Source organism: Eschrichtius robustus, chromosome 12 (assembly GCF_028021215.1).
Source record: "Eschrichtius robustus isolate mEscRob2 chromosome 12, mEscRob2.pri, whole genome shotgun sequence".
In the NCBI taxonomy this organism is placed as follows: Eukaryota; Metazoa; Chordata; class Mammalia; order Artiodactyla; family Eschrichtiidae; genus Eschrichtius; species Eschrichtius robustus.
In genome coordinates this window covers 7995870-8021195 of record NC_090835.1, presented here as the reverse complement: position 1 = coordinate 8021195, position 25326 = coordinate 7995870, and the positions used below count along the sequence as shown (strand labels likewise).

General features: G+C 38.5%; 1 protein-coding gene across 5 annotated transcripts in view; it reads right to left on the bottom strand.

Moving 5' to 3' along the window:
* Positions 1-25326, bottom strand: part of RAD18 (RAD18 E3 ubiquitin protein ligase) — a 106368-nt gene that overhangs the window by 67092 nt on the left and 13950 nt on the right. For 4 of the 5 annotated variants that reach the window (XM_068557668.1, XM_068557667.1, XM_068557669.1 and 1 more), the window contains 4 exons: positions 16769-16830; positions 15508-15578; positions 5002-5336; positions 1188-1287 (listed from right to left, as the gene is read on the bottom strand). In XM_068557668.1, the coding sequence (XP_068413769.1) occupies positions 1188-1287; positions 5002-5336; positions 15508-15578; positions 16769-16830 (568 nt within the window). Of the gene's footprint in view, positions 1-1187; positions 1288-5001; positions 5337-15507; positions 15579-16768; positions 16831-25326 lie in introns of those variants that run through there. The other variant, XM_068557671.1, reaches the window with a different exon arrangement.

The following is a 25326-nucleotide window of genomic DNA, read 5'->3' as shown; positions in this document are numbered from 1 at the left end:
TTGTTCTTTATATCATCTGCTCTCTCCCTGGAGATAGCAGAAGGAAGGAGGCTAAAGGCGTGTATAATTGCTATTTTAAAAAACAAACTCTTCCCTGATCTTGCTCCTTAATCCTTCCCCAAACTAACATCTCATCTCTCCTCTTCGCTTCATCACCAGACTCATCTAATTTGCGGCTTCTGCTTCCTTATTATCTTCATTATCACTGATTCTTTAACACCCTGCAGGTTAACTTTGACTACAATTTGATTCCTAACTTACAACTTACATGTGTAACAACAGTGGCCTAGTTTAAGAAACTATTGTGATTTTGATGTATGAGGGGAGGCAGAATAGTGTGAGTTTAGGTGCAGATACTGGGTTGACAACTTAGTTATCTCACCTGGGTAGCTGGCAGGGACACACACACACACACTCTACATTTCAAACACACCCTTTTGAATCTGCCCCACAGACAAACTATACAACTGCAAGCTTCTACATATGCAGTAACAGAGAAAATCACTGCCTTCAAAATGCAAGCCTACTGGTTGCATCCTTCCAGAACAAAAGGGTGTTAAGAGCAGAGAATTTGACTTTCATTCACCAGTGATTCACCAATGCTTTGTAGAATGCCTGGCACACAGTTATGTGCTTAATAAGTATTTGTTGAATGAATAAATGATTCCATATTTTCTAAAAAAACAAAAAAGACAAAAAAAAATACCCTTTTATACCTTTTTTCTTTTTAATTTTTACTGGAGTACAGTTGATTTACAATGTTGTGTTACTTTCTTTTGTACCTTTTACTGTCATGTGTATATAGTATGTCATATGTATACAGTAATTAACTATTCAGAATTTTTGTAAAAGCTAGATTTTACAAATTTAAACTTCTGAGCTTCCTAAGAACCAAAAATGATTTGATGTGTTCTATATTCAGAGTCTAACCTTGCTTTCTTGGGCCAAGGGCTTTATGGTAGTTCTAAAATTCTAAGAGAAGAAAACAAGTTTAAAAAGAACTGAATTCTAAATCACCAGTTTCTTGTTAAGTCAAATTTTATTAGCATATAATAAAGTTAATTCTATTTGGCAAGGTGGGAGTTGAGGAAAGAACAAGGAGAGAGAATGGACAGTTGGCTCATATTTTATAAATCATAGGAGGCAAAAAGCTAAAGTAGCTCAACGGTTATGCTTAACTTTCTTACCTTCTGAGGCTTTCTATCTTCTCTTCACGTGATAAACAGCTGTCTAAGTGTTTATTAATGTGATTTTCTGGAATATGAACACCACAAACAGGACAATCCACTGTATTTTTCAAAAAGAGAAAGAGATTTTATTATTTGTGGAAAGAGCAAAAATTAATATAACCCAGCATCTTTCAGCAACTAAGATAAAAAAGAGAATCCAACCTTAACATGCACTTAGAAAAGCAGAAGAGAAAAAGGACACCTTAGGGCAGCAGGAGTAGAATAGCCTGCTTACTGGGTAAGGGCTACATTGTGGAAAGTCACATAATTAGAATCCTGGGCCTAGAAGAAGAGACTGCGAAGAAGTCTGGAAATCTGTTTTTTAGAAAATGCTTTAGTTAAATCTTTTCTACCAAGGCGTGACGAAGCTATAAAACTGATATTAAGTTTTCCCATCTTAGGACCCATTCATCTTTAGCACCGAAGCAATCTTAACCACCTGAGTAAGATATACCTGCCACAGGAGGAAGGTGAGGGGAGGGTATGTACAGCTAGGGGCATGTGGGATCTTAGTTCCCTGACCAGGGATTGAACCCAGACCCTCGGCAGTGACAGCACAGAGTCCTAACCACTGGACCGCCAGGGAAGTCCCAGCATTTTTTTTTTTAACTGAAGTAGAGTTGATTCGCAATGTTGTATGAGTTTCTTGAGTACAACAAAGTGATTCACTTATACATGTATATAGATACATATATCTATTATTTTTCATATTCTTCATTATGGTTTATTAAAGGATACTGAATATAGTTCCCCGTGCTATATAGTAGGACCTTGTCGTTTATCTATTTTATATATAGCAGTTTGTATCTGCTAATCCCACGCTCCTAATTTATCCCCCTCCCACTCCCTTTCCCCTTTGGTAAACATAAGTTTATTTTCTAAGTCTGTGAGTCTGTTTCTGTTTCGTAGATATGTTCATTTGTGTCGTACTTTAGATTTCACATATAAGTGACATCATATGGTATTTGTCTTTCTCTTTCTGACTTGCTTTGCTTAGTATGATAATCTCTAGGTCTATGCATGTTGCTGCAAATGGCATTATTTCATTCTTTTTTATTGCTGAGTAATATTCCACTGTATATATGCACCACATCTTCTTTATCCATTCATCTGTCAATGAACATTTAGGCTGTTTCAATGTCTTGGCTATTGTAAATAGTGCTGCTATGAACATAGGGGTGCGTGTATCTTTTCGAATTATAGTTTTGTCTGGATATATGCCCAGGAGTGGGATTGTTGGATCATATGGTAACCCTATTTTTAGTTATTAAAGGAACCTCCATACTGTTTTCCTCAGTGGCTGCACCAATTTACATTTCTACCAACAATGTAGCAGTGTTCCCTCTTCTCCACACCCTCTCCAGCATTTGTTATTTGTAGACATTTTGATGGCCATCTGACCAGTGTGAGGTGGTACCTCATTGTAGTTTTGATTTGCATTTCACTACTAATTAGCAATGTTGAGCATCTTTTCATGTGCCTGTTGGCCATCTGTATGTCTTCTCTGGAGAAATGTCTGTTTAGGTCTTCTGTCCATTTTTTGATTGGGTTTTGTTTTTTCATTATTGAGCTGCATGAGCTGTTCGTATACTTTGAAATTAAGTCCTGGTCAGTCACATCATTTGCAAAAATTTTCTCCCATTCCACAGGTTGTCTTTTTGCTTCGTTTATGGTTTCCTTTGCTGTACAAAAGCTTTTAGGTTTGATTAGGCCCCATTTGTTTATTTTTGCTTTTATTTTATTTTGGGCCGCGCCAGGAAGCTTGTGGGATCTTAGCTCCCCAACCAGGGATTGAACCCAGGCCCTCAGTAGTGGAAGCTCTGTGTCCCAACAATTGGACTGCCAGGAAATTCCCCTATTTTTGCTTTTATTCCTATTGCCTTGGGAGACTAACCTAAGAAAACACTGGTATGATTTATGTCAGAGAATGTTTTGCCTACATTCTCTTCTAAAAGTTTCATGGTGTCATGTCTTATAATTAAATCTTTAAGCCATTTTGAATTTATTTTTGTGTATGGTGTGAGGGTGTGTTCTAACTTCACTGATTTACATGCAGCTGTCTAGCTTTCCCAATACCACTTGCTGAAGACACTGTCTTTTCTCCATTTTATATTCCTGTTTCCTTTGTTGACGATTAATTGAGACTGTCAGCATTTTTAAGCAATAAACCATTTTTTAATCAAGGTGTGTATACTGTTTTTGTAGACATAATGCTACGGCACACTTAACAGACTACAGTATAGTGTAAATATAACTTTTATATACACTGGGAAACAAAAAAATTCATGACTCACTTTATTGATATTTGATATTTGCTTTACTGCAGTGGTTTGGAACCAAACCCGCAATTTCTTTGAGGTATGCCTATACAAGTGTAGTGTTAAAAAGTGGAAACAATCATTCTGAAACTGTTTGATGGAGTTAAGGGACCTGTGGAGGTATCTCAGGGCCCAGAGGCCACCATGGCAGACAGCCAGGGATGCAGGGGGCGCTCACGTGGAGGAGCACAATCCCCAGACCCTCCATACCCACTTTAACGGAGCAAGGCCGATTTTATCCACTTTGTATGTTATGGTTCACTGCAAGATTTCGCTTGGAAAAAAGGTTCTGCTACAGGGAAAATGTTATCAACTTAAAAACATATAATAAGAACTGGCAATTAATAAAAAAAAATTGAAAAAGATAAGATATCCTAGGAAATGTAAGTAAAAAATTCACATAGCCATATGAAATTTAAACACTTGAGTACTAATAAACTAATTTCAACCTAAGTTTAGTAACCACTAACAGCCCTGCACTGTGTGTGGTATGGGCGTACCAAAAATATCTAAGACAGAGTTTCTACCTAAAAGGTGTTCTGAACTTCACTGGCAAGAAGACATGGAAACAAGAGGATAAACAAGCTGACCTAGTCATCAAAAAGTTAAGCAAACTATACACAAAACAGTCCAGAAAACAAGTGCTGTAACACTTTAGTGATGTGAGAAACCAATACTATGTAACATAACCGAAGAATGGTTAGACCTGGATAGAGTCTGGAAAGGTGGAACAGGATTGGCAGACATCTTTAGCAGAGGGGCAGGTAGTAAAGATTTTAGGCTTTGGGGGCCAGATGGTCTCTGTCACAGCCAATAAACCATGGCACGTAGCATAAAAGCAGCCACAGACAACAGGTAAACAAATGGACATGGCTGTGTTCCAGTGAAGCCTGGTTTACAAAAACGGGTGACAAGCCAAATCTGGCCTGCAGGTTGTACTTTTCCAATCCCCGAGTGTTTTCAAGGAATAGTGGGGAGATCAGCTTGGCTATGGCAGAAGGATTTTGAGAGGGAGAGGTGAGAAATAAGGTCAGACAGCTAGGGGAGTGGTCAAACTGTCTAAGGCTATAAATGCGACTCAGAACAGCCTGGAAGTGTTCAAGTGCTGATATCTTAAGATAAAATGAGCTCTTTAAGGTTAAACTGGAACTGATATAAAGGATGAGGGGGGAATGAAAAGCTGAAAAACAGAAAGGTACACCAGACGTGAAGTACGAACTAATTAAAACGGCTTCACTTTTCCAGCCATCAGTCTGAATTCCTATTCTATGAGGCAGAAAGAGAACACATCTGGAAGCACTGCCTACATCCATCTCCGAGGCTGTTACAAGATGAAAGCGGGTTTGCCCTTTCCCATTCCTTCCCCCTCAAAAATGCTGCTTATGTATTATGTCCTGTGGGATGAGAAGATTTCTCTTAAGTAAGAAAACAAACATGTGAAAATAATTTCCTACCTTTAGTAACTTGTTTCAAGGCCGATGTAGAGGGTGTCTCAGGAACACCAGCCTCTGAGAAACCTGGAGCTGATTTTTCTACGGAAGGTGTCCCTCTGGTCTTTGCAGAAGAACTCAGCTCTTTCTGAGGGCTGAATTCGCTTTCATTCTCTTTTATCAACAACTCTGACACAGAACCACCAGCTTCTCTAATCAAGAAATTCTCCATTAGCCTGCTTCCTTGCTTTAATGAATGTCTGAAGGCTACAGAAGTGTGCACTTTGGCAGCAAGGTTCTTTGAAGAGGAGGAAGAAGAGATGGGTGGTGACTCTAAGGCAAACTGCAACAGATGATTCCTTGAAGCACAGAAAACATAACAGTTAATTAAGACATCAACTTCTGTATCCATAATAACCTAACTGACATAAGCTGTGTTCTCAACACTTGTTTCTACGAAATATAGAACTTACTCTATACTGACAACAAAACCAGTGTTTCTTCTAGACTAAAATACAAAGCAATAAATCTGATTTTAAAAGCAGTTCATCTGTCTATAAAAGATAATGGGGAGGACTTCAGATTCTGGTCACAAAGAATAGCTCATATGAGGACTTACTCTCCAACCATAAATAATTTTAAATCTAAACAGAACACATAAAACCGTCTGTAAGCATGGACTACAGTCAACATGGGTGGAAGGAACAGAGATTAGAGCTCTGGGCAAAGATCACTAGGACTGGAGGGACAGGGTGCTGGGCAGGGAGTAGCCACAGAACACCCTAAAAGTCTGCTGAGAAATGCTCATCAATTCCTGATCGTCTCCAGGGCTGGAGAAGCATAAGACGAAGCCATAGGAGGCCTGGCAGGAAGCAGATGCCGGGAAGCTGAAATTCTAAAGGTCAATGCTGGAAAGCTGTTAGAGTTTGAGCCCAGCCAAAGCTGAGAGATTTTGGTAAAGACCCTAGACGTTCAACTGAAACCCCACAGAGGCCACGGAAGGACCACACTCTAGAAATAGAAACAAAAGTGAAATAGACCAAATCTAACAAAAAACTAATCCAAACCTTGACAGAATGAAAGTGAAGAGCTAGCTAGTAATTTAACTGCATGTCAGAACAAAATTCAACATTTCTCAAAGGAAGGTAATTCACAGCCTCTATAACATTACATCCACAATGTTCAACAAACATTTAAAAATTACTAGACATGCAGAGAAATTAGCCACTAATCAAGAGATAAGATAGTCATTAGAAGCAGACCCAGAGGTGATCCGAGTGGCATTAGAAGAACTTCAAAAGAACCATGATGAATATGTTAAAGAAAAAAGAAGAAAAGAGTAGACAAATGAATTTTAAAAATTGTATGCTGTAAGAGGGAATTAAAATCCATCCCAAAAAAGGATAAAACAAAGAAAATGAAACCTAGGCACATCATAATCAAACTGCTGAAAAATAAAAGAATAAAGAGAAAATCTTGTAAACAACCAGAGAAAAATAAGACACACTACCTCTAAGGCACAGTTCCCCAACCTTGGCACTATTGACACTGTGAGTCAAATAATTTTTTGTTGTAAGAGACTGTTCTGTGCCTTGTAGGAATGTCAATAGCATAACACCCCTGCCCCAGGTTGGGACAACCAAAACATAAACAGATATCACCAAATGTCCCCTGGGGGAAGAGGTAAAGAGAAAGCAAAATCACTCTCAGTTAAGAATCATGGCTCTAAGGAAATAACAGTAAGAAATATCATTGACTTGTCAACAAAATCTATGGAAGCAAGAAGATAATAGAATGATATCTTAAAAGTACAGGAGGGCTTCCCTGGTGGCACAGTGGTTAAGAATCCGCCTGCCAATGCAGGGGACACAGGTTCGAGCCCTGGTCCAGGAAGATCCCACATGCCGCGGAGCAACTAAGCCCGTGCGCCACAACTACTGAGCCTGTGCGCTAGAGCCCACAAGCCACAACTACTGAAGCCTGTGCGCCTAGAGCCTGTGCTCTGCAGCAAGAGAAGCCATCGCAATGAGAAGCCCGCACACCACAACAAAGAGTAGCCCCCACTCGCCACAACTAGAGAAAGCCCATGCGCAGCAACGAAGACCCAACGCAGCCAAAAGTAAATAAATAAATAAATTTTTAAATTTATAAAAAAAAAGTACAGGAAAAAAAAAACACAGATGAATTCTATTCCCATCGAAAATATTCTTCCAAAATGAAAGCAAAATACATTCTCAAGCAAACAAAAGCTAAGAGAATTCCTCACCAACAGACAAGAATTACTACAAGAACTGTTCTTCAGCTTAAGGAAAATGATTGTAGATGGAAGCACAAAAAAATGTCAGCAAGGCTCGAGAAAAGGTGAATATGTGGTTAAATTCAAGAGTACTGACTTTTAAAAAGCACTAGCAATGGCTTGTGGAATTGATAACATACATGGAAGTAAACTAACATAGCAAAAAAGAGGCATTAAAATAATGCAAAAGTATTATAAAATTCTTGCATTGTTCAGGACATGATAAAAGTACTAATTTATGGTTAGTACTACAATACGTTAAGGATGTATTTTGTAATTTGTTCAGTTAAGACTAAAAAGAGCAACACTAAGAAGTATAATGCAAAAACTTGAGATAAAATAATAAAAATAGTCAAAAAAAGGACAGGAAAGGAATAATTTTTTTAAAAAAGAACAAATGGGACTTCCCTGGTGGTGCAGTGGTTAGGAATCTGCCTGCCAATGCAGGGGACACGGGTTCGAGCCCTGGTCTGGGAAGATCCCACATGCCACGTAGCAACTAAGCCGGTGTGCCACAACTACTGAGCCTGCACTCTAGAGCCCGCAAGCCACAACTACTGAGACTACGTGCCACAACTACTGAAGCCCGTGCACCTACAGCCCGTGCTCTGCAACAAGAGAAGTCACTGCAGTGAGAAGCACTCACACCTCAATGAAGAGCAGCCCCCGCTCACTGCAACTACAGAAAGTCCATGCGCAGCAATGAAGACCCAAGGCAGCCAAAAATAAATAAATAAATTAATTAAAAAAAAAAAAAAGAACAAATGGACAAAGAGAAAACAGAGAGCAAGGTGGTAAACTGTAATCAATTAAATGTAATGGATACAGACTCCAGTTAAAACACAAAGCTTATCAGACTGGATTAAAAAATAAGATGCAACTATATACTGTTTAGAAGAAAACACTTTAAATATAAAGACCCAGGAAGATTGGGAAAAAAAGGATGGGAAAAGATGTACCATGCAAACACTAACCAAAAGAAAACTGATGTGGCAATATAGTGAGTCTTTTTAATAAATGGGGCTGGAGCAAATGAATATCTGCTGAGAAAAAAATGAATCCTGACGCTTACCTCCATCATACCTAAAAATTAACTTGAATAGGTTCATAGGCCTACCTATAAAAGCTAAAACCACAATTCTAAGAAAACATATGAAAAAATCTTTATGACCTGAGGTAGGCAAAGATTTCTTAGGCAGGATTAAAAAAAAGTTATAATCACTTTATAAAAAAGAGAAAGAGACACAGAAAGAGAGAGAGAGAAAGAAAGAAAAAGAGACAATAGACTGGACTTCAAAATTAAAATGTCTGTTCATCAAATGTCACCCTTAGAAAATGAAAAGGCAAGCTACAGACAGGAAGGAAAATATATTTGACCAAAATACATAAAGAACCACTAATCAATAAGAAAAAGACAAACAATGCAATTTTTAAAAATTGGGTAAGAAACCAGGACACTTCACCAAAGATAAAGAGTCAATAAACACATGAAAAGGTACACTAGTCATCAGGAAATGTAAATTAAACCACCATGAGTTACCATTTCACACCCAATAGAATGCTTACAACTAAAAGGACTAACAGTACCAAATATTAACCAGGATGTGGAGCAACTGAAATTCACTGTGGTCCAATCCAACTGGAAAACCGTTTGCCAATTCCTTATAAATTACAATATACATCTGCCCTATAAGCCTGCAATTCCATTCCTGGATATATACCCAAAGAATGAAAATAGATGCCTACACAAAGACTGCACACAAATGTTCAAAGGAGCTTTTACAATACTAGCCATAAATTGGAAACAATTCAAATTCATCAACAGATGTATAGATAAGCATATTGTGCATATTCATACAATGGATACTATTCAGCAGTAAAAAAGAAAATACCGACACAAGCAATAATGTAGGCAAATAACAGAAACAGTATGTGAAGCAAAAGAAAAGAATAAACGTATACTATATGATTCCACTTACATGAAGTTTAAGAACAATCTATGATGACAGAAACCCAAATGGTCTATGGGGGTGGGACTGACTAGAAGCAGAATAAAGAAGCCATGGTATGGAAATGTTCCATATCTTGACTATGATGGTAATGACACAGATGTATGATTATCAAAATTCAATGACCAAAATTCAGACTTACTGTATGTATTTCATTATATGTAAATTTTACCACAGTTTTAAAAAATCAAGAAATAGTAAAAATAAAAAGAGTAACAATAATTTTTAAAAATCTCATTGATATACTAATGAGAAAGGCTACAACTAGAAAGACCAGGAATAGCAACTGTTGGTGAGGCTAAGGAGCAACTGGAACTCTCATACTTCACGGTAGAAACGTGATTGTTTTAACCATTTGAAAACTAGCTTTAAAGATACCAGCATATAAATGAATGCCTACTCTCTGACCTAGCAACTACACTTCTACATATATGCCAAAAGAAATACATGCCAAAAGATACGTACCAGAATGTTTACAGCAGTAGTATTCATAACAGACAAAAACCAGAAACAGCCCAAATGTCTATCAATATGGAAACAGGGAAAAAATAATCCATATACTATCATTTGAAATCAAAAGATTCAGAAAAAGACCAAACGCTTACCACAACGACATATTTTTTTATTGAATTTCCCTTTCTCTGTTGGCCTGAAGTCGATAAAACTACTCTATTAACACTCATGCCACCTCAGGGTTAGTTACTTCACTGGGCAGGAAATAATACAAAAAGAAAAAAGCAGTAAATATCTTATTCTGCTTTACAGTTTTACAGAAATCCACAAAAACTCTATTTACAACAAGATATCCTGCTTTATATCATATTTAATTGCCAGTCATAATCTGAATGCTTTGATCCTTTTAAATATGTCCTTAGACTAATGGGCATACTACTATTTTCAAAATTACTATTAAATATTTTTAAATGAATAATCAGGGTTGAGAGAGGGTGAGTAGATGTGTAGAAGATCAAGAACGTCCATAAGCTGATAAATGTTTAAGGAAGGTGATGTGTACCCGAGGGTTATTATACCATGTTCTCTACTTTTTATACATATTTGAACTTTTCCACAATAAAAAGCTTGAAAGTGAATAAATAAAAGCTACAGTGGGAGAAAGGTTAAAAAAAAAATTCAGGATTTTCATCTTTGCGAGGAAAGAGAAATAAAGTAAAAGTAGAGAACCACAATCATTAAGTCTCTTTTTCTTCTAGGATGTGGATTTGGTACAAAGAGGGTTCTAAGAAAAGCTTTCATCTCATTATGACAAAGTAAAAGACATACTCTCCAACTAATGGATAAAACTATCACTGATAAATCACTTCCATGCTGCTAGACAAGTATACCTTTTCAGCTAAGTGTCTACCCTAGAGATAACTCCTTTTTGTTTTTATTCACAATTCAGACGAATTTCAGTCTTCCAATTTGATCTCTTACTTCAACACATGCCAATAAAGAACGTGGCAGACAGCTGCACCACTACAATAATAAAATTATGCCCCATGCTAAAATTAAAATTCATTAACTTCTTCAGGTGCCTGCTAATCTCAGCAGTGGAAATATAATAGAGAACAAAATAGTTTCTGTCCTCATGAAGTTTACACTATAGTAAGGGAAGAGAGAATAGACACCCACAACATATGTGAAAATTACTATGAAAAAAAAGGAAGCCGATGAAGCCGTGAATTAGGAGAGGATGAGCTTGATACTCTTTACAGGATGGTCACAGAAGACTTCACTGAGAAGATGCCTATGAAAAACACAACCCAAGAAAGTAGAGGATTAAACTGTGTGGACATCTAGGGAAACACTTTCACTTAGAAATAACAGTAAGCACAGAGTCTCTAAGGTCAGAGTGTGACTAACATGTTTGAGAAACAGGGAGAAGGCCAGTGTGACTGGAGCTAATTGACGTGGGGGAGAGAAGAAGGCAAGGAAGTCAGGGAGCCTACTCTGCAGGGCCCAGAGGACTGCCATCGAGACGACTTGGGGTTCTGCTCCAAATGAGATAGGAAACCACATCTGAACAACATGCAGTATGACCTACTTTTTATTTTCAAGGATCGGTTTGGTTGCTGCCCTCAGAAGGACTGTTAAGAGGACAAAAGCAGAGTTAAGAAGACCACTAAGAAGTAATCACCATATCTGGGCTGACGCTGGCTTGAACAGGATAGTATATTGGCATGGTGAGGGAAACTTGTCAGATTCTGGAAGGATAGCAAAGATAGAACCAATGGGATTTACTGATGGAAAGACAGACTAAGTGTGAAAGAGAGGGGTCAAGGATGACCCCAAGGTTTTTTGGCCTTGAGGGAGAGAGGCGGGAGCTGCCATTTACTGAGATGAGGGAGACTGTGGGAGCAGCAGATTGGGAGTGGGGCCTGGGGGGCAGCAGAGGGAATCAGTTTAGTTCTGGTTTTAAGAGGTCCAAGCAGAGGTGTGACATAAGCAGTTGGATATGTGACGCTGATGTCCTGGAGAGAGATCTAGCTGATATATAAATCTGGAAGCCATGAATGTACAGCTGGTATTTAAAACCATGAGACTGTTTATGGCAATTCACATACCTTAAAAATGAGCTGTGTGAAAATATTAATTCCAAAATTGATACTTAAATTGAATTGCTAATCTTTCCTTCACTTTCCATCACTCCTATATATTAAAGTGAGTTGGCATTATAACGCCTAACAGCATTCCTCACAGGCATTCAAACTGGATGAATTATGGACTTTCAGAATAACTGTGACAATAAAATACAAGAAAATCTTGCCCATTTGTTAACTATACAATAACTTTACCTCATCAGAATGTGGCTAAGAATCAAAAGTGAAAACAGGCCTCTGGGTAGACATGGGCAGTCATAAAATCCATGCAATCAAGTCCATGGACTTTGGCAACTAGTGACTGCCCCTGCAAATATTTGTTCTAATCCGGAACATGCAAACGGCAGTCTAGGACCATTTGGTCAAACAGGCAGAGGCCCACCAAAGCACAAGGTCTCATTAGCTCCTTAGGGCACGCACATATGGATAATAGGGCAACACAATATAAATAGATGAAATATATAGATAGTAATGATAGGAACCTTTTGTTAGGTTCCTTTGCTCCAGATACAGTACTATACTATATATCTTTTAATATATCTTTTCATTTCTAATCCCTACAGCAATTCCTCAAAGTGTCAACAATATTATTCCCATTTTTCAGATGTGGAATAGAAGCCGAAAAGGATTAATATCTTGATCACACTCATATCAAAACTAGTAGGGTCAAGACTGGAACCTAATTCTGCCTGAACCCAAACCCAGTATGCTTTAAACTATACCATAAGGAAAGGTGAAATTATATTCTACATACTCTTGTGAGACGCTAAGGGAATTATCCATTATCATCTGTTTAAATTCTTATTTATTTATTTATTTATTTATTTATTTATTGGCTGCATCGGGTCTTCGTTGCTGCACGCGGGCTTTCTCTAGTTGCGGCGAGAGGGGGCTACTCTTCGTTGTGGTGCGCAGGCTTCTCATTTCACTGGCTCCTCCTGTTGCGGAATACGGGCTCCAGGTGCGCGGGCTTCAGTAGTTGTGGCACATGGGCTCGGTAGTTGTGGCTTGCGGGCTCTAGAGCACAGGCTCAGTAGTTGCGGTGCACGGGCTTAGTTGCTCCGCGGCATGTGGGATCTTCCTGGACCAGGGCTCGAACCTGTGTCCCCTGCACTGGCAGGCAGATTCTTAACCACTGTGCCACCAGGGATGTCCCCGTTTAAATTTTTAAACTTGGAATAAGTACCTGTAGAAAAATTCATACTTTGATGGTGGATAAACCAAAGCAATAAATAATGCTCTATACTCTCAATTTGTAAAAACATATAATATACATGTAGACTGGCTGCTATGCAAAAATACAAAAACAACATTTTCTTGCTTAGGTCAAGAATGATGTTCCAGGGACTTCCTTGGTGGCGCAGTGGTTAAGAATCCGCCTGCCAATGCAGGGACACGGGTTCGAGCCCTGGTCCGGGAAGATCCCACATGCCACGGAGCAACTAAGCCCGTGTGCCACAACTACCGAGGCTGTGCTCTAGAGCCCGCACCGCACGCCTAGAGCCCATGCTCTGCAACAAGAGATGCCACCACAGTAAGAAGCCCGCGCACCGTAACGAAGAGTAGCCCCTGCTCACCACAAGTAGAGAAAGCCCGCGCACAGCAACGAAGACCCAACGCAGCCAAAAATAAATAAATAAATTCATTTAAAAAAAAAAAAAAAGAATGATGTTCCACTTGGACAACAATATTCTAAATAAATTTGGTTCAATACAACAGTTTCTTAAGAACATTATTTTAAATAAAAATGAGTCAAGGGAAAAAAAAAACAAAAAACACTTGTTTCCTGAAAATAAAAGGCAAAAGTTAGATGAAAATGTAAGATCCACATGTCAGCCTTGTGCCTGAAAACCTCTGGAATTACTTCCAATACTCTTTTGTTATTCAGTTTAGAATATTAAATTTTTAAAAATCATAATATCATAAAATGGCAATGACAGATGGGAAGCACAAGAAGAAATAAAATCAATAAACAACATAAATAACTTACATTTCACTCATAAAATTAAACTTCCTCCCTCACTGATCTTAAACCAAATTTCCAACAAGTAATGAAACCGATTACATTGAATTTCATCCCTACTAATTTTGCAAATGAAGTACCACAGCACTTTAGATATGACAAATGTCCAAGAAATGTTCCCCATAAAGCAATTCCAAGAAGGCAAACAGAGGGAGAAACAAATGATAAAATCTGTCCCAAATCTACAAAGAATGCTTCCTACCCCGCCACACCCACTACAAAGAATATTTAAATAGGCTATTTCTTTGGGGAGGGAGGAGAGAAGGAGAGAGCGCAATCCATTCAAGGCCTCCCTTTAAGTTACCAAAGGGTCTATGAACCCAAAGATGCTGATCATTTATCTTCAACAAACAGATGCTGTTCTACCTAACACTCCCTTTTTCCTAGCAGGGAGGCTGTTATACTTTCAATACCAGCTGAGGAAAAAATAAGCCATGAGATACAATTTTACTGCCTCAGAGAAAAGCAAACACCCGATCAATTCCTTTCTAAACACATGTCTGCATCTTTTCTTATCAACTTCAATATCTAACTGGTGAAGGACTTTAAAATAAGAAAAGCAATCACTTTAATTATGAGCACCAGAGAATCTCAGAGGGTCTTAATCTAGGAAAGTATACCACCTCCTTATGACTCTGCCTAGGGAAATACCCAGCCAGCTGAGTTCTAAAATGCCTTATTAGGTGAGTTCAGAGTACTAAATCTGATCATTTTTAGTATGCAAAACAATGAAAAAATGTGCAATTCTACTGGAAGAAATCTCTTTACATTTTTAGAAGGAATGTAATGAACCTCCAAGGATGTCCCAACAAGCTTGGAATTCATGTACTTAAGGATGTGAGCACCTAACTGTTAACTAAACACAATATGTTCCTAATAAAAACTCCTGCTTGGCTTGCATGATTGAAACTAAAAATAATTCAAGATATTGTCTGATAAAACATGCCTTTTTAAATCCCTCTGGGTGAGCACTGACTACCACCATCATACATTTGACAGTTAAGAAGTAAAGCTACACTTTATAAAGCACCAGCAATTACGCATTTCATGTTACACATCATTTTATACATGCTGAGCAAATCGGATTAAGAATTAATGGATTAATATATGACACAGAAACCATTATACATATATGTGTGTACACATACACATGCATATGCTACCCAGCTCTGTCCACTGAGAGGGTTTAGAAGCAATGGCACCCCGGTAACAATGAGCATACCCAGCTCCAGATCCTGATTTCTAAATGCCATTCTCCAATAAAAGGAACCAGGGCTCCTTGGGAAAATGGTTGATTCTAATGCTGGGGCAGGGAAAATAAAAGATAAAGCTGAAGTATTTCTGAAATACTCGAAAGTAAGTGCCCAAATCTACATTTTAACTCTTGTTTTTCATAACAGGAGACTTTCTGTTAAGTAAAGGAAGAAAATCCTATTATGATTAGATTGTCCGTATGTGATTAATGACTGTTGTTGCATCCCTTCTTTTACCCCCAAATATGCAGCCCTGCATTCCCTAATCCCGAAAAGTGCACAGAGTAAAGGGGCGGACACATATAAAAGGCAAAAGCAGTTAGGGATTAGTCACAAAAGTAAATCATACCGTGCAAAATTCAAGCTTTTTACCAGTTCATCTAATACGCGGTTATTTTTCAGGTCCGGCTCTGTGACTGTCTAGAAAAGAAAAACAACAGATAGAAAAAGGTCAGAAACAATAATTAACTCGTCATAATCTTGTTTTTGAAAACGTGTGTCTCATCTTCCTGAGATTCCCCATCCCACTAAGTCTTCCAGGAAAACCTCAAAATAAAGTTCATTCATCTCATACTAATACGGAATTTTAAAACAGTGAATCACTATCTGCTGACTGGAAGTCTGATTAAAAAGTCTCCAAAGCATCTGGTAAAAACATATGTACTCTGTACTAAGATAAAACCTAATATGAGCAAGAATCCTTCTTCAAAATGCCAGCACTCAGCTTTCCCAAAAATTTCTCCTGAAAAGCAGAACAGAGATGCTCTTTTAAAGTAAAAACACGGGAGCCTTAGGTGCTCAAAGAGACTTTAAAAACAAGATTGGTGTTCAAGAACGCAAGAGGAAAACGATAAACCCAGTAGCTATCTAGCGTAAGTGGCATACACTTTATCTCTGTGATGATACCATCTTGATGACAGCAGCATCCCTAGTTGGAAAGAGCTTAGACTTGGGAGCCAAACAAGTTCAGTGACATCCTGACACCATGTACCTACCAGAGGCACCAAACTAGAACCCGAACCCTTTAATTAGCCCCAGTGTCCTTTCTATCAGACCTTACTATCTCTTTTTCTTCTTTCTTTATTCCTACTTATGTTTACCTTCCCTTTTTACGTACCTTTTCACCTATTTCCACTACATAAAATGCTTCATAAACTTTAACAAATTTCTTGGTGTTTTCCCTGAAGGTCTGGTTTGGGAAAGAGGTAAGGGGTCAGTTAAGCTGAATCTCTGCCTTCTTCACAAATACTTAAACATCAATCTTTTGCAAATAAGTGATCCTACCATCAGATTTTCTACCCAAGTTGAGAAATTATAAAAAGTGAGGAGCCATAAAAACACAGTTCATAAGATTTAAAGTGTGCTATATCCTGATCTTAAAATTAGTTTTTTTCTTCCTAAAATACATTTAGGTTATCAGAAATCTTTATGAAAAGTTGAACAAAGCCCAGTTGTCCATATATGTATTTTATAAGTCCTTCCTGAAACGGTCTTTGATATAGCTTAATTCAATAATTACACATCTTCCCATGGGCTTTTGTGTATACATGAAGCAGAAGTATCTGCACCAATCAGTTAGTTTAAAGAAAAAAAAGAAAAGAAAAACTCACCACACAGCAAGTTGGACACTGTGTTTTATAGGACAGAAATTTTCTTATACAAAGAGAACAGTCTGCAAAAACACAAATGCAACATAATAAATTACTTAAGCTGTATGAGACTATTGGATTCTGACTTCTAACAAAACCTGACTTAAACCCTAGAATATTTCCATCATCTAAGGTATATCATTATAATCTCAAAATTCTAGTACCTCTACACATTTGCAAATACGATTAAATAGCATTTTTAGAGAAGGGAAACATATCAAATAATAATAATTATGAGTCCCTAGCATATCACAACTCTGTAAGCAACATGTATCACTCTCTGTATCTTCCATCTGTAAAATGAAGAAAACATACATGTAAGACCTAGGGTGAATTTGTATAAACATGTCAGATATCTCCACTGCCTAACATTCTAAAATATAAATTTTGAAATAAGATCTATACATGTGTTAAGAAACAATATATACCCAGATTATCAAATTAGGGATTTCTACATCTTAACTTCGTAAATGATATCCTTCATCCCACACTTTACAAATACTTTTGTGGCAGGCACTAAAGAAAGAGGGAAGATTCTTGACCTCAAGGAGTTAAAAAAGCGTGAGACAATTACAGTACAATTCAGTGTATTAAGGACAATGTATTAAGTCTTAACAATTTAAGTGGGAATTGGCATGAACTAATTCTTCACACCCAAGGCAGCATAAAATGATCTCCCAAAATGTGACTAATACAACTGTACCTTACTGGTACCATTTGCTATTGGCACAAATTCACCTCAGTGAAGGGGCCTCATTAAAGGATTCAGTTTAGTTAAGGAGAAGGAGACAGTATGATTTCAGGTACAGACATCCTGGAAGTGAACAAGTCATGCCAGCCTCAGTAAGAGCACCCAGGAACAATGAAACACATTATGAAAAAGAAAAATCAGGCAACGAGTGAAGTTCTTTGGGGAAGCAAAGACAAATAAACGAGGACTTCCAGTTTGGCACGTAAGGAGCTTGGAAGTCATCACTCCATCTAATAACACGTAAAAAGCTGAACAAACTAAAAAATCAATAATTCTTCTTAGATCCATCAGAGAAGTGACCTTATGAGGCAAACTGCTGCCTCCAAAACTGAAGAGACAGACAGGATGGATACAAAGAAATACAACTTACCAGAGCAGAAACTTCCATGTGAACCAGAGAAAGAGGTTCTGCTGGAACCAGTGTTGGCATAGGAAAATCTGAACTGTAATTCACAAATTGCTGGAAGCTCAGTGTGGACAAGTCTGAGAGTTAAAAACTCAATGGGGACCCAGACATTGGGGAGGGGAGGCCTGACAGTTATGTGAGTTTTTGCTCCAAGGGTTCTACCAGGTTCTCAAAGTGACTATCAGAAAAAAATTCCCTAGTTCTTCTGCAGGGAGAGGAGGAAAAGTAAATCATTTTGAAATACATGAGAGCACTGTGTCCTTCTTAACAAGGCCTAACCTCAAGAGAAACAGTTTTACTGGAGCCTATTCTATTGGGCTATTACCAGAGCCCAGCTAACCTGGGGGATGGGAAATAACCAACTCCAGCTACCTCTAGCCATCCTGTCCCACCTAAGGGGGTAAAAAATTGAGAACCACTTGTGAAGTTCACAGTCCAGGGCACAGGCTCACTAAGAAACAGACCTAATTGTAGGAATATAGAATGCTACCCAGCACCCCCCAATCTCATGACACATTACTACAGCCCTATTTACTACACTTGCTTTTACCCAGTACATCATGTCCCACTATTAGGAAAAAATTATAAGGCATACTAAAAGGCAAAAAACACAGTTTGAAGAAACTGCAGGCATCATTAGCATAGTTAGATATGGTAGGAATGTTGGAATTATCAGACCAGAAACTTAAAACAACTATGATTAAGATGCTAAGGGCTCTACTGGACAAAGCAGACAACATGCAAGAAGAAATGGGTAACGTATAAAAAGAGGTGAAAATTCTAAGGAAGAATCAAAAAAAGAAATGCTAGAGATGAGAAACTGTAGAAGAATGTCTTTCATGTGCTCATTAGTAGACAGGACACAGCTGAGAGAAAAAAAATCACTGCACTTGAGGATATCGCAATAAAATCTTCCAGAACGGTAAAGCAAAAAGAAAAAAGAACTGGAAAAAAAAAAACCCCACAGAACAATATTCAAGAACATTTTGTAGCAGGACAACTATAAAAGGTGTAACATACACATAATAACAATACCAGAAAGAGAAGAAAAAGAGAAAGAAAGCAAGAAATATTTGAAGCATTAATGACTGAGAATTTCCCTCAGATTGTCAGACACCAAACCACAGATCCAAGCAGCCAAAAGAACACCAAGCAGGAAAAATGCCAAGAAACCCACAACTTGGTATATCACATTCAAACTGTGGAAAATCAAAACTAAAGAAAAAATCTTGGAAAAAGCCAGAGGGGAAAAAACACCTTACTTACAGATGAGCAAAGATAAGAATTAAATCTGATTTCTCAGAAACCATGCAAGCAGGAGAGAAAAAAACCCATCAACCTAGAATTTTATATTCTGCAAAATGATCCCTCAAAAGTGAAAGAGAAATAAAGACTTTCTCAGACAAACAATAAATAAGGAAATGTGCTCCCACTAGACTGACATTGCCAGAAATGTTAAAAAAAGAAGTTCTTCAGAGAAAAGAAAAATAATATAAGCCAGACACTTGGATCCACATACAGAAAAGAAGAGCAATTCCAGAAGGAATAATTACAGGTAAAATTAAAACTTTTTTTTCTTATTCTTAATTGATATAACAGATAATAGTTTGTTCAAAATAATACTAGCAGCAAATGAGATTATTTATGCTTATGTAAATATACATATGCTTATGTGTAAGTAAAATGAATGATAGCAATGATACAAAGGACTGGAGGGAGGAATTAGGTGTCTTAGCTCTGCCTGCCGTAAAAAATACCACAGAATGCTTGCTTAAACAACAGAAACTTCTTTTCTCACAGTTCTGGAAGCTAGAAGTTCAAGATCAAGGTGCCAGTATCATAGGTTTGTGGTGAGGACTCTCTTCCTGGCTCATAAACAGCTGCCTACTCACTGTGTCCTGTTATGGCCAGAGAAGAAAGAACAAGCTTTCTACAGCTCTTCTATTTTTTTTATTTTTCTACATCTCTTCTTATGAGGGCACTAATCCCACTATCAGGGGCATCTCCCAAAGGCACCACCTCCAAATACCATCAAACGGGGGCTGAGGGCTTATGAATTCTGGGGGCGGGGGGACACTTCAGTCCATAGCATTTCACCCCTTACCCCCCAAATCCATGTCCTTCTCACATGCAAAACACATTCTCCCCATCCCACCGATCCCAAAAGTCGTAATTCATCCCAACATCAACTCTGAGGTCTGAAATCCAAACTCTCATCTAAATATCACCTAAATCAGAGGTGGATGAGACCTGAAATTCATCCTGATTCATCCTGAGGCAAAATTCCTCTCTAGACTCATTCTCTTGACTATCAATGTTATTCTCTCCACAGTATATAAAGTCTCCTGAGTGATACTGTAAGTCAAGAATTCCCAAACCTGGCTGCTCATCTGAGTCACTTGGGGAGATTATTGTTGGCTTTAGTTTAGTTGCCAGGCTCTATCCCCGTTCATACCAATTCAATGGATTTTGATCAGTAAATCACATCCATAATATGTGATTCTGATTGAACAACAATTATTTTTTTTTAATTAATATGTTTTTTTTACTAGGTTGAACCATATGAAACTTTTGGTAAGTCAAAAAAGGACAAATATTGGCAATTTCATTCGATTTAACATAACATTGTGTACTTACTGTGCACTCTGTTTTAAGCATGTTAGCTGTATTAACACTTTCAATCCGTACAGCAACCTTGAGGTCGGTACTATTAGTCCCATTTTACAAGAAGGAAAATGCAGCATACAGCTTAACCAACTTGCCCAAGATCATGGAATTAATAGGTGGCAAAGGCACGTACCAGAGCCCGAGTTTTAACATATTTCTAACTAATTATTTAAAATATTTATAATTTGCTTATAAGATGCACTTATTATATATACCTATGTAATACCAATATGTACTTAATTAATAGGATCACTTGTATCAGAGTATGTAAAATGAGGCTACTGCTTTCTCTTCTGCATAATTTTATACGTGTTTTCTTTCTAAACATGGAGAACCAGACACTAGTCCAAAGCGGATCAAGCCCTTGGCTTAATTTCAACCTACCAGTCTACTACCAAATATGTGCTGGTGAACTGCAGACCAGCATAATTTATTCTCTAGTGAGCAACCATGATATTTCAATCAAAGTAGAGCAGTTGAAGAACTTTGAACCGTGTATTCCTAGCTGGCTTTATTTAAATCACCTGTGAAGTTTGTTTTTCCACCCAAAAGCCCAACTATGAGCCATGTGTATAGGGTGGGGGAGGGAAGAATAAAACAATGAAATAAAGGGTAGTTTCAAAGAAACAAGCAAGCCTGGGGAAGGAGGTATTTCTAATCTCAACCAGGATGCAGCCATCTGCTGGCTTTCATATATCAGAAGAGCACAGCATCCTGACTGTAAAAATCAAGTTTCTAAAACTTAAGCCAATCCATTTTGCATGTGATCTTAAGTGTTTTATGAGAAAACGAACCATCTCAAAAATAATTCTAAAGTGTCCAATTAAAAAAAGAAAATCCAGTTCCAAGTTTGAAAGGTATAGGAGATGCTTTCAAAGGATCCTTTCAAAGCTGAGAAAGCTGGCCTCTGCCTCCAAGTTCAGTGTTAAGTGACCAGTTAGCTGATAAGAGAATAACATCCCTCCAACTAACAACCAGCACTCCAGCATCTCCATAAGGGCAGTTCTGCATAACTATATGTCCCTTCTGTATGCGTAACTATCTCTTTTCTCCCGTCTTGCTTCACAGTGCTGCCTCATAAGAATGATAAGAATAACACTGACTATTTGCCTAAAAGAATCTTACATTGCCTCTTAATTTAGAAAAAGTCAGTAAATGGAACATTCCACATTTCACTTTTTTTTTTAAGTAAAATTAAATTGCTTTTTTTTCTTTTGGCTGTGTTGGGTCTTTGTTGCTGTGCATGGGCCTTCTCTAGTTGCAGGCAGCAGGGGCTACTCTTCATTGCAGTGCACGGGCTTCTCATTGCAGTGGCTTCTCTAGCTGTGGAGCACGGGCTCTAGGCGTGTAGGCTCAGTAGTTGTGGCACACGGGCTTCGCTGCTCCGCAGCATGTGGGATCTTCCCAGACCAGCGCTCGAACCCATGTCCCCTGCATTGGCAGGCGGATTCTTAACCACTGCGCTACCAGGGAAGCCGTAAACTGCTTTTTATTACAACACAAGCCTCAATTAATTTTGTGAGTCAAAAATCCACAAAAGAAAAAGAAAAATGACGGCTGGTACATCTTTAAAATAGTGGTAATTTAACAGTGCCTAAAAGCCAATGATTTCACGTAGCAGTAAATATTTTGAGCATCTTCCATTATCAAGTCAGAAAAACTGCAAGTGCAAAGTAAATTGGCACTTAAGCAGATCAATCTATTAGTGAGAACATTCTCACTTAATGGTGTTTTATGGATTGGAGTAAGTCCAGGCCCTCTCCCCCAAAATGTACTCTTTAATAGCATGAATTTGGATCAATTTAACTGTTCTGCATTCTGCCACTGTACCCCACTCAAACCTTAATAGCAGGAGATATGCAAAAGCAGTATTCATTACTTACACCCAAAAAGCTAACATAGGAAAACCAAATAAAGGAATTTAAAATGACCAATCCTGAAATGTTTAAGGAAAGGAACAGCAAAGTGGCTAGGATTCTGGGTCACCAATTCTAGTCAATCCAGGATGACAGCAGAACATGATAGCTAAGTCTGGCTTCTACTAAGCTCTGGGGGCTTTTGTGCCATTAAAACAATTACAGACCCAGAGCAACTTTTAGTCTTGAGGGAACCTGTGACAAGTGATGATTAGTAGAAAATGCCTATTGAATCATGACAGGTAGAGTATGAAAAATAAGTGCTCATAAAATAAATTATCATTATTGGAAGTATTCTCCACTGAATTCCTCTTAGATAAAGAATGACATCAGTGACAACTGTATGTGACAAAGAAACACGAAAAAAAAAAAGAATGGAAGTAAAGGTTAATTTTTCAGCTGAGTTCACTGAATTCATAAAAAGTCAAGTCTTTCTTCCCTAAAATGACATAATTAAAATATATAGAGTAGACTTCCATCTCTGTCCATGAGAAAGTAACCAATATCCAGAATTACCCTCCTTCTGTAAACAACTAAAATACTAGGGGAAAATATAAAACAACTCTTTCTATTTTCAGACTTTGGACCACAGTGCAGGGAGGAAAGCCAAAAGCCCATCAGTCTTGCTAGCTGAAGAAACAAAGATCAGAGTTCAGGGCAATCCAGGTAGCTAGAATTTGTAGGGCAGAGTACCAGAAAGAAAGATGCTACATACAGAAAGACCTCCAGAAACATGAATACAAATCCATTCGATTCTATGACTGAATGCAAATCTGCACGTACACGGGCGTGAAAATCCATAAGGTCAAACAAAGATCAACTTCCAGGGAAACAACAATAACTGGAGAGGTAACACAGCGCCAAGGGTTCATGAAATTTCTAGCAGGCAGTTTGGAGGAACCTCACTAAACGCATGGGCATTGAGTAGAAACCCCAGAACGTCATACCTTAGTATATGAATAAATTAGCCATAGAGAGTGGGTGATGTCAGCAAGATGGCAGAACAGGAAGCCAGACCCTGCTTTTCCCATGGAAACACAAATCAACAACAATACATAAACCAATTCCCTTTGTGAGAAATCCAGATACTAGTTAAGATGCTCCTATACCCCAAGGCAAGCACAGAACCAGCCACACCAAAGCCAGTAGAAAATTTGTGGCCCTCACTTGCCAGAGTTCCTACCCCTGGCTCAGCACCACATAATCAGAAAGACACTCCCAACTCCGGGGGAGGGAGCAAGAGAAGACTGCAACACATATGAAATGTTCAGACTTTTCACGCGGCTGCCCCAGGGACTGGTTTCCATCTTGCCTGAATCTAATCACTGACAAGAAAGGGGACCAGGCTGGAGTCGCTGAGGGACAAAGGTGATGGTTTGCACGAGTAGTCACTCATTCACCACTACCCCTCCCCTGGGAGTGAGCAGGAGAAATTCCCACCTCTCAGCTTCTCTTGGGGAAGAACGTGCATCCAACGTTCCAGCTTCTCAGGGGGCTGCCCAAGGGACTTGTGTCTACCTCACCCAACTCACAGTACTGAAGAGACTTGTCATACTCTAGATGCCTGGAGGCTAACGAGAACAAAGAGGAGCTGCGACACCGCTCCAGAGGCCCCACAGTACAGATGGAGGCCAATATAACTCAGTGGCTTCTCATCTGGAGAGAGAGAGAAGAGAGAAGGATGCAACCAGTATTTCAGCTTTCCAAGGGGCTGCCCAAGGGACTGCTTCTACCTTGCCTGGCTCGGAGTTCTGATGGGACCTGGCATACTCTAGTGCCTGGGGGCCACTAGGAACAAAAAAGAGCTGGGCACTTTGCTGCAACTCCAGAGGCTCTGCAGTACCACAGATACAAGAAGCAGCAAAAGATTACACAGTAATGAAAAAAGAAACCAGCAAAACATCTCTAATTATACTCTTAAGTCTAGAGAAGATCCAACCACAGAAAAGGTTTAAGGGATCCCCAGAATCTCTAGCTGGGCTGGCTGGTGAGTTAGTGCAGGAACATCTGGCTTTCCCTATATGAAGCTTGTCCGTAAATCCTGTGCAAGGTGACTGTTGTCTCAAATGCATGGATCCCAACAGAGCAACAAGGCATACAAAGAAACAGGAAAATATGGCCAATTTCCAGAAACTAATCCTAAAAAAACAGATGCGTATGAATTACCTGACAAAAAATTTCAAATAACCATCATAAAGATGCTCAATGAACTAAGGAAAATGATGCCTGAACAAAACGAAAGTATCAACGCAGACACAAAATACAAAAGAGAACCAAACAGAACTTCTGGAGATGAAGAATATAATACAGGTTTCCCCCACCATCTGAAAGTTGACTGTTCCTGTGAAAACTTTCGTAAGCCGAAATGGCATAAAGTGAAAAAGTGAAGACGCACAAAATAAAGCGAGATGAAACACAGATACTCACAGACACAGTTCAAAGCTAAGGTGGCTTGATGCTGCGATGCTGAGTGTAGTTGCCAGGGATGCCACTCTCGCTGTTCAGGGTGCACACCGCTTCTATTACGGTTCACTTCAACAAAAATACTGCAGGCTATTTTCACCTTTTGCCTTTTTTTTGTAAAAGTGAAAATCCTCTTCAGATTTCTTTTGGTTAGTGGAAATTGGTCCTAATGTAGGTCTTTCATAAAAGGGAAGTGTTATAAAGCAAACTTTTGAAAAGCAGGGGATACTTGTAACTGAAATGAAAAATTTACCAGAAGAGCTCAGCAGTGGACTTGATCAAGCAGAAGAAAGAATCAATGCACTTAAAGACAAGT